At 47.3% G+C, this 10,002-nt stretch overlaps 1 protein-coding gene across 2 annotated transcripts in view; it reads left to right on the top strand.

Moving 5' to 3' along the window:
- Window positions 1-5,379: 5,379 nt before the first annotated feature.
- The window catches only part of LOC119312718, a 9,115-nt gene continuing 4,492 nt past the window's right edge, over window positions 5,380-10,002 (top strand). Inside the window, exons 1-3 of one of the 2 annotated variants that reach the window (XR_005151432.1) lie at window positions 5,380-6,022; window positions 6,115-6,231; window positions 8,272-8,658. Coding sequence is in view for 1 of the 2 variants with exons in the window: in XM_037588472.1 (XP_037444369.1) it covers window positions 6,173-6,231 (59 nt within the window). In the remaining variant the exon portion in view is untranslated. Of the gene's footprint in view, window positions 6,023-6,114; window positions 6,232-8,271; window positions 8,659-10,002 lie in introns of those variants that run through there. The other variant, XM_037588472.1, reaches the window with a different exon arrangement.

Raw genomic sequence — 10,002 nt, 5'->3', positions numbered from 1 at the left:
CGAGTGCACCAAATAGATGGTGGGATTGGGAACTAGGATGGTCTAACAAGTCTTTTACTCCATCTCCATCAAGACACAAACTTAGATGGACTAACAAGTCTTTTTACATTCAGGAGATGATTATTTAGTAATCCATCAGAAAAAATGCATGGCTTACACTAAATAGCAGCTAGAAAAAAGAGGTAAAGCCTGATTTTGAAGCAGAAGTAGAGCACAAATCTACCACCAATTAACAGGAGGCTGTTTGTGCTCACTCGTGATTGGTTACGGTAGACTCTAGGATGCTGATTGGTTAAAACAAGTGAAGCCGGTGCTCAAGTTCTTGGATCTGGATCAAAAAGTTCATAGATGGTGAGTGCATGGATTGGAGAACAAAATATGAGGTGGAAGAGCAGAGGGGTAAACTTGGTCGAAGTAGGTGTCTGCCGCAGTCGCCGTCGCCATTGCCGGATGGGACAGGAGCTTCGAGGCGGAGGGGTGGTCCGGCGAAGGACGAGCGTCACGGCCGCGGCCCGTCGCCGTCGCTGTCACCGGAGGGGCGGAGCATGGATCCTGAACACCGTGCGAGGGGGCAGGGGTGGGGTACGTCGCTTCGGTCGCCGGCGGAGGAGCTCGGAGGTCGGAGGCGGAGGAGGATCTTGGTCCGACGGCGCCTGTCGGTTGCGAGAGAGCGAGCGAGTCGAGGGTTTTTTCCCTGACCTATCAACACCGGGCGATCTATCCCAAGGATGTGCCGCGGAAAGGCCAGGGGTCTTTCCCCTTCGCGTGTCACCAAACGATGATGTCTGCTCCCCCGGGCCAAATCAGCCCATGGTTATCCAACCCAGGGAAATAGCAAGGATCCCCCCGGATCCCTTGAAACCAAATGAGCCCTAAGGCCCCGTTTTTTTTTGAAGCTAAAACGCCCTCCGGCTCTTTATTCATTAGGCGCTAGCATGTCTGACTACAAACACTCAGTCAGCCACCCAGGGATTGTATCATACACATGTATAAAAACACTCAAATTTAACGAATGCCTAGCTACACGGTGAGCCGCCATATTAGTCTGACGACCCGAGAACCGTAGCCTGAATCCCTGAAACTCAGTAGCCATCTCCTTCATCTCCAAAATGAGATGATAACATGTCGATCTCTGAGGTGCATCCCAGAGCCGCTGAATCTCCTGACAGTCCGTCTCCATCACTACAAGCTGGACACCCATGTCTTGTGCCATGATGATCGCGTCCCTGCATGCAAGCAACTCAATGGATAACGGGTCCGTAACCCCGTCATACCTTGAGCCTCCAACTCTAATGAAAGTACCATGATGATCTCGAGCAATATAGCCCGTTCCTCCTCTCACGAGACCCATATCCGTTGCTCCATCCGTATTGATCTTAGTCCACCCCTCCTCTGATGGCATCCACCTCGGTCTGGTCGTGGTTGGGGTCTTCTTCCTCTCCGGGATCTCAAGTGCTCGCACAATCTCCTCAATAATCACCATAGATTTCAGAGGTTGATAAACCAAATCACCATGTGTTTAATTGTTTCTTGAGTGCCATACTGCCCACATTACAGAAATCATGATGGCCGCCTCCTCCTTCTTATATAATCACTGATCTAGGAGATCTCGAGACCATGATATTGGGTGCAGATGTGGTCTATCAATACCAAAGAAACGCTGTGCTGCCTCCCAAAATCGCATAGCATACTCACACTCCATCAGCGAGTGGAACAGATTCTCATTGTCATTGCCACACATCGGGCAGTTTGGTATTTGCTTAATATGCCTTCTTTGAAGCTCGCCATACGAGGGCAATTTTTTTTCATCACACGCCACCAAAACACCCGTATCTTTGGAAGCACGTTAATCTTCCACAGCGCCTTCCAGATGGTTGAGTCACCTGTGGATGAGCCAACATTCAGCTGTGTCTGTACCTTCAATTGCATTGCATGTCTATATGCATATCTGACCGTGAAGAGGCCAGATTTCTCTCTTGCCCATGCCCATACGTCTGCGCCTCCAACTCGCGGTCTCACCACGGCTAAGATAGCTTCGGCGTCAGGGGAAAAAAATATGCTCCGTACAAGATCCGTATCCCACTGGTTCGTACTTGGGTCAAGCAAGTCTGAAACAAGCTGGACTGAGTTCGGCTTTAGAGAACCCATCGGTTTCATTGATCCGGTGCCTTCTATCCACTGATCGTGCCATACCTCCGTTTTCTCTCCATTACCAACTTGCCGTATGAGTCCTGTCTTCAACATATTTCTTCCTTGGATTATTGCTTTCCAAGTCTTAGAAGCACTCGCTGGGCAGCCCGCCATCAAAAAACCCTCATTAGGGAAATACCGTGCTTTAAGCACTCTTGCACAGATACTATTTGGGTTATCAAGCAGCCTCCAAGCTTGTTTAGCTAACAAAGCATCATTAAAAATTTCCAAGTCTCTAAACCCCAAACCGCCTTGTGACTTTGCAATGCACATCTTATCCCAAGATTGCCAATGCATTCCTTTTCTGTCAAGTGATCCAGCCCACCAAAATTTTGACATGTTTGTCGTCACTTTCTTGCATAAACCTTTTGTGAGTTTGAAACAACTCATAGAGTAGGCCGGTAAAGCTTGAATCACTGACTTCAAAAGAACTTCTCTAGCTGCACATGACATCTTCCTTTCACACCATCCCTGCATTCTTGACCTTGCTCTTTCATTAATGTGCTCAAAACTCTGCTCTGTTATTCTACCCGCAGCTGGCGGAAGGCCAAGATACTTCTCTGACATTGCTTCTCTCTGTATTTGCAATGCCACTTTGACTCCCATCTTAATAGAGGCACGACTGTTAGGGCTAAAAAAGACCGAACTTTTCTGCTTGTTTGCACACTGTCCGGAGCCAATGCTATACTGATACAAGATCTCATTCAATCTTATGGCGCTCCTAGAATCAGCTTTCATAAAAACTAAGCAGTCATCAGCAAATAAAAGATGGGATATCCAAGGAGCAGCATTGCTAACTCGGATCCCCCTATCTATCCAACCTCCATCATAGCTTTGCAACATACACGAGAGACCCTCTCCACAGCGCAAAAAGAGATACGGTGAGATCGGGTCCCCCTGTCGAAAACCTCGAGACGGTGAAAAAACCGGCAACAGCTCCCCATTGACCTTCACCTGGAAGCTTACTGTTGTCACACATGACATGACAAGGGAGATCCAACGAACATGAAAACCAAGTTGTCGCATTATCCCTTCCAAGTACTCCCATTCAACTCGATCATATGCTTTGATCATATCAATCTTAACTGCACACCAACCTTGCTTGCCTCTTTTCCTTCTCATCGAATGTATGCATTCATACGCCACTAGGACATTGTCGGTAATCAACCGTCCCGGGACAAAAGCGCTCTGTTCCTCTGCAATAATCTCATCAAGAATCTCCCTCAACCGGTTAGCGAGAACTTTAGAGAAGATTTTGTAGATAACATTGCACAATGAGATCGGCCTATATTGTGTAATGTTTTGCGGGTTTTTTACCTTTGGGATAAGCACGATCACCGTGCTGTTCACCGTTGCTGGCATCGGTCCTCCGTACAAAAAAACCGAGCACCGCCGCTGTAACATCTGGGCCGACCAACTCCCAATGGCGCTGGTAGAACCCAGCATGGAAACTATCACATCCGGGCGCCTTTGTCGGCCCCATAGCAAAGAGCGCAGCCTTCACTTCTTCCTCTTTGAACGGCCTCATCAGTCGTTCGTTCATCGGTTCCGTTATTTTATGTGGAACATGGTGAAGCACAGCCTCCACATCCGTATAATCTTGCGCCTTGTACAAGCCAGTGTAAAACTGCTACACCTCGGCATGGATCTCCTCCTTCGTCTCACACAACTCACCGTCCGCGTTTTGGAGGCTGCGGATCCGATTTATGCTCTTACGTGCTGCTGCCCGTGCTTGAAAAAAACCGGTATTACGATCACCTGCCTTGAGAAGTATCTCTGTCTCGCCAGCCTCCACATCCGTATAATCTTGCGCCTTGTACAAGCCAGTGTAAATCAGCCCGAGATCTCTGTCTCGCCAGTATCTCTTCCTTATGAAGAAGCTCTATAGCTGACGCCCTAGATCCTTCTCCTTCTTGGTCGGTCCTCGAAACGGAGAGTTTGATCTCTCCTTTTCATATTCTCTCCGAACCTTCTTGATTTTCCGCTTTATATCTCCAAACTTTTTTTTCCAATCCATCAGATGTACTTGCATGTCTGACAGGGCTCGTTCTATGCCCTGCAAACCTTGCAGTCCTGCACCCTTGCGCCAGCCATGTAGAACAGCAGCATCATACGATTCCTCCCGTTGCCAGGCCTCCTCGTACACAAATCTACGCTGATTTCTTCCCTCCGCCGATGGCACTCCCTGCAACTTTACCACCAATATACAGTGATCCGACTTCGGAGTCGGGACGTGTCTTACGAACGTAGCAGGGTACATTGACATCATAGCCGGGTTCATTAGGAATCTGTCAAGGCGAACCTTCACATTACAATCACCATGTTGCATATTATCCCATGTAAAGGAACCCCTTGGAAACCTAGATCATTCAACTCACAATCATCCATACATTGCCGAAAACCCTCCATCTGCCACACCAGGCGATCATGAGCTCCAAAGTATTCTGCATTGTCCAAAATTTCATTAAAATCACCCCCACAAAGCCATGGGGCGTCACTTTGAGCCTTCAACCATCTCATCAAGTTCCAACTTTCGACACATTCACTTCGTCTTGCTTTTGCATAGAAACCCGTAAACCGCCACTTCTTATTATCACCAACTAGATTCGTAACCGAAACATCAATGTGCTGGTCTAAAAAAGTATTAAGTGTAACATCTACTTTATTTGACCAAAACAAAGCTAGTCCTCCACTGAGGCCATCACTATGGACAGGATAGCAACCCTCAAAACCAAGCCGACCAGTAAGATCACTAACCCTTCTTCCCTCAATCTTTGTCTCCGATACAAAGACTAAGGCCCCGTTCGGTGTGCAGGAATTCTGCAGGAATTTTCGTAGGTCTGGTTTCCTTTGAAAAAATAACATGTAATGCGTTCGGTTCAAAGGAATGTCCTCGCTCATTCTACAGGAAAGTTCACCTAGCCTGTACTTTTTACGGGAACTAAAAAATCTACTCCAACCCAATGTTTGGGCAGAAGCTCGATGCAAGGTGTGAGTTGGCCGTACTAAAAAAATCATTGCCGGTGAGTGTCAAGCTAGCGGCCAAGCAAGCTACATGTACAGGTAAATAAAAAACTATTTTCATACAATGGGAGGCAGATGCATGCACTGGCTTCTATCTCCCTGTCCCTTTGGTTTTACTAGTTCACGCTCCAAGGTTTCTCCTAGTCAGGCAAAGTGTGGGTTTTTCTCTCCCCTCTCCCTACACCCCACCCAACCCCGCCGCTCTCCCCTCTCTGTCTTCCCCTTTTCACCCAACCCCGCCGCCGATCTCCTCTTCCCCAGCCCCTCGCCGGCGACCTCCTCCCCACCAGCCACCCCGGCGTCCTCCTTCTCTCCTTCTTTCCAGCAGCTCCGCCGGCGACCCCCAACCACAACCCCGCCGCTGCCCCAACCCCAACCCCATCGCCGGCGGCCTCCTCTCCCTCCAGCGCCGCCGGCCATCAGGCCATGGCCTCCGCTCTCTCCCGGCCCGTCCCCAAGAGCCGCTGCTGCCGCCGCCCCCACCCTCTCACCTCCCTCACGAGAAGAGAAGAGATGGCAAGATGGGGATCGAGGAAACGCCCGCAGCTGCAGGTACCAGATCCGCCTTGGACCAGGAGCTCCATCCCCAGTTCCCCACTCAAAATCGTGAGCGACTGTGCGTGAGTGAGGAGGCGGCCGCCAGATCGAGGGATTCGCTCCGTCATCTCGCGCGCCAGGAGAGGAACCCCCATCTGCTCCTGCTCCTGCTCGGCTGCCCTCGCGCGCGCCATGGGGATCTACTTCTGCTCGCTCCAGGCGCCACTACGCTGACCCAACCCTAGTGCTCCTCCTCAAGGTCAAGGTCAAGGTAGGTAACCCATCTTGGTTCAATTTGCCCTTCCCTTTCATTCATGCGATTAGTTTCTTCCTCACGCAGGCTGGGTTGTATTGTACTTGCAGGTACCTCTGCTAATTGAAGCCTGATGCTCCTCTCCTCTCCTCCCCTCTCCTCTCATGGATGATGGAGCAGACCTCTGCCTGGTACTCCTCGTCCCCGCGCCTCTGTTGCTGGGCTAGGTAAGACTAGCCACAATGGGAGTAACTTCAGTAGTAACATCGAGTCCAACTCAGCAAATTTGCTTAAGTGACAATGAGTTAATGAGGAAAGAGGGAGTTGTAGTAACTTAGCTAGTTACCGTAACATCACATGTTCCAATGCAATATGAGTCTATAATATAATAAATGAAGCTTTGCATGTTACCACACTTATCTTACTACTCACTATGAAGGTAGTAACATAGAGGGTGCTTGGATACGTTTTAGTCCCATGACTAAAAGTAGTGGGACTAAAACTTGCTAGCCTCACCCATGCTTGGATACAAATACTAAATAGACTAAAATGAGTCAATGAGCATTTATTATCCTCCAAACCCTCCAATCCCGAACTCGCATGTGTTAAAAGGGAGGAGTTAAATAAGGAGAGAGAGGACTAATCCATATTTTAGTAGGGTTCCCCTGACTAAAAAGTTTTAGTCTCAAGACTAGTTCTAGCCTCTCTTTAGTCAGGGGTGATTGGAAATTTAGCCTCAAAAAGAGACTAGTTTTAGTCAGACTAAAAATAGTCCCTTGGATCCAAGCATGGCCATAGTCTAGAGATATGTGTATGTTACTAGTGTATGTTACTCTTCATTGTGGCTAGTCTAAGCCCCTCCCCCTCCGCTCTGCTCTCACTCTCATGTGCCACGGGCCCACGGCCATCTGTACGCACACACTTCAAGTATGCAAGCAAGCAGCTACCCAAAAACTAAAAATAAAGCTCCTTGCAGCAGTGGTTTACCAAAATGAAAACCATAATAACATAAAATTACAAACATCAAGCTGTCCATGATTAGACACTCATTTACAGTACCTGAGTGTTGGCGCAGATCCGTGCGCCGATCACTTTCCGGCGTACTTTGTATGGCGCGATTCCGGTGACCAGTGCTTTCGGCCGTCGACAACATGTATTCATACATAGCTTGGTTCCGTAGAGACGCGCAAGTGTGCAAGGCGATAGCATCTGGATCGATTCTTCCTTGAAGCTGACTCACGTATAATAGCAGTCAATCGCCTCGCCGACTGGACGTGCACGCACGTATACTAATACGAGCTCTTGGCTGTTTGAGTCTATTCTGCAGAAGACGCTCCTGAGACAGTCTACTGGACTAAGCTACAGGATACATAAGCATGCAGGTCATAAACGGATAGCATACGTTATCTAGTTTGATTGATTGATGATGCACTTAATTTCGCTGAAGTTTGAGGGAGCAGTTGTTGTATTGTACTGTAGGTGCTGCTGCAGTAGAAGGATTGCAATTTTCTCCGTGATTCTTTCTTGTCAGTGCCGAAAAACAGTTTCATCTTTACTTTTCAGTCACACTCATGCGTGCTCTCTGTTCATGTGCATATGTTTACTTTGTGGTGGCTGACAGGGAGCGCACCTTTGGTTACCAATCACTGCACAACCAGTGTGTGCATTATTTAAGGGCCCCAAAACTCCTTCTATATGAAATATTGTCTCTTAGGTAACAATTTCAAACATATATTGTTGACCAGGTTGAAATTCCTTCTGGTAGAGGCAGACCACCAGTTTTTGTTGGCAAGGATGAGAGTCTTGCAAAGGTAGTCCTGCAATATAGTGCTCCCTTTAAACATTGTAGAGTAATTAATATGCAGCCAGAGTCTAGTATGATATCACAATCTTGAGTTAAGCATTTGAATTTACAATTTTGCTATTTTACATCTAGATGTAATATATTATCTCACATCTAAGCGTAGAACCGTTCGATCTATACCTGATTATTTATGAGTGCGAGGCTTCATTTGCGTCGCTGGCTGCGTCCCGTGTCGCCGTTGTTTCGTTTTCTTCAGCTCATGTGTGCCGCGTACGTCGTTTGTTTATTGTTTGGCCCGTTGTCCATGCGTATGCTTGGGCTTTGTTTTTCGTGTGCGTTTTCTACTCGGTTGCTGCGAGGAAGTTAAATGAGAGGCAGAGTAGTTTGTCTTTTTTATTTTTGATTCCCTTTGTTCATTTCTATCTTCTCACTTCTCTTTGAACTTTGACCCATCTACAAGCAGCACAAGTACAAAGGAGAAAGCGGGAAGATAGATGTGGTGGTGGTTTTGCTCCACTCATAAAAGAAGGGTCTGGCGCCTGCCTTCTTGACTCTCTATTTTTTTTTCTCACATCTAAGTTTCTCACCATACGATCTAAAGCTTTTTTGTGCAAATTTTGTGATTAGCGTTTGCACGTGACTTCCTTCCGTGTGGGTGTGTGCGCGCGCGCGCGCGCGCGTGCGTGTGTGTGTGAGAAAGAGAGATGGAGAGAGTGGGCTTGCCTTTTTGTCTGGACCCTGACTAGGCCAGTTTTTTATGTATGTGTCCGTGTGAAGAGCGGACCGCTTTTGTTTTTGTTTTCGGTGGGCTTCGGAGGATAATTGGAAGAGTCTGGGGCGAGCAATTTCATAAGTATGTTTTAAATTTTCAACATTTTAAATGCTGTCTCATCTAAGTTTGTCATTGTTTGATTTAGTTTTTGCAATTTTCATGCAAGCACTCTATCTTTTGGCCTCGCTTGTCAATGTTTGTTGCATCAGGTTTGCTATTTCACATCTGGATGTGAAATAGTACCTCACATATAAGTGCATTTTCATATGATAAAACTTAGCTATAAGATTTGTTTATTTTCCCTTGTTTGTTTTTTCCTTATTTTTTAAAAACTTTTGTTTTTTTTGTTTTCTTTTTTAAATTCATGATTTTGAAAATTCTCTAAGTTCTTTTTAGTTCACGTTTAATTTAATTCTCGTAATTTGCATGCAAGCGCTCTACCTTCCGCCTCGCTTGTTGTTGTTTGTTTATTGTGTATCCTCGCTTGTTGTTGTTTGTTTATTGTGTATCCAGTTGTTGGCTCAGTCATGTTCGGCTCCGCTGTTGTCGGCCCTCGACTCGCGATTGGGGTCTGACTTTTTTGTCCCAATTGCAAGTATGTCATCGACTCGCAACTGGGCCCCAACGTTTTCTGACCGAGTTGCAACTCCGCTCTTGACTTGCAACTGCGACCCAACCTTTTTTTCCTAGTTGCAAGTCGACCGTCGACTCGCAACTGGGGTCTGACTTTTTTTTATAGTTGCAAGTGCACCATCGACTCGTGATTGGGGCCCGAACTTTTTTGTTCTAGTTGCAATACCCCCATCGACTTGTAACTAGGACCTGACTTTTTGTCCCAGTTGCAAGTCCACCCTTAACACGCAACTAGAGTCTGGCATTTTTTGTACGAGTTTCATGTCCACCCTTGAGTCACAACTAGGGCCTGACCTTTTTTTTCCTGCTGCAATTGCACTCTCGACTCACAACCGGGTCTCGACACTTTTTATCCTAATTGCAAGTCTACCCTTGACTCACCACGGGGCTCCGACTTTTGTCCCAGTTGAAAGTTGAAAGTCCACACTCGATTCTTAATTGGGCCCCAACCATTTTTGTCTTAATTGCAAGTCCGCTCTCGACACAAATGGGGCTAGACTTTTTTTTCAAGTTGCAAGTCCACCTTCGACTCGCAACTGGGGGCCAACCTTTGACGAGTTGCAAGTCGACCCTTTACTCGCAACTAGGGCCCAACCTTTTTTTGTCGGAGTTGCAAGTCCACCATCGACTCGCAACTGGGGCCCAACCTTTTTTTTGTCTAAGTTGCAAGTCCACCCTTTACTCGCAACTAGGGCCCAACCGTTTTTGTCTGTGTTGCAAGTCCACCCCCGACTTGCAACTGGGGCTCAACTTTTTTGTCCGAGTTGCAAGTCCACCCTCGACTCGCAA

The sequence above is a fragment of the Triticum dicoccoides genome, chromosome 5B (assembly GCF_002162155.2).
Source record: "Triticum dicoccoides isolate Atlit2015 ecotype Zavitan chromosome 5B, WEW_v2.0, whole genome shotgun sequence".
Classification (NCBI taxonomy): domain Eukaryota; kingdom Viridiplantae; phylum Streptophyta; class Magnoliopsida; order Poales; family Poaceae; genus Triticum; species Triticum dicoccoides.
This window is presented reverse-complemented; position numbering and strand designations above follow the sequence as displayed.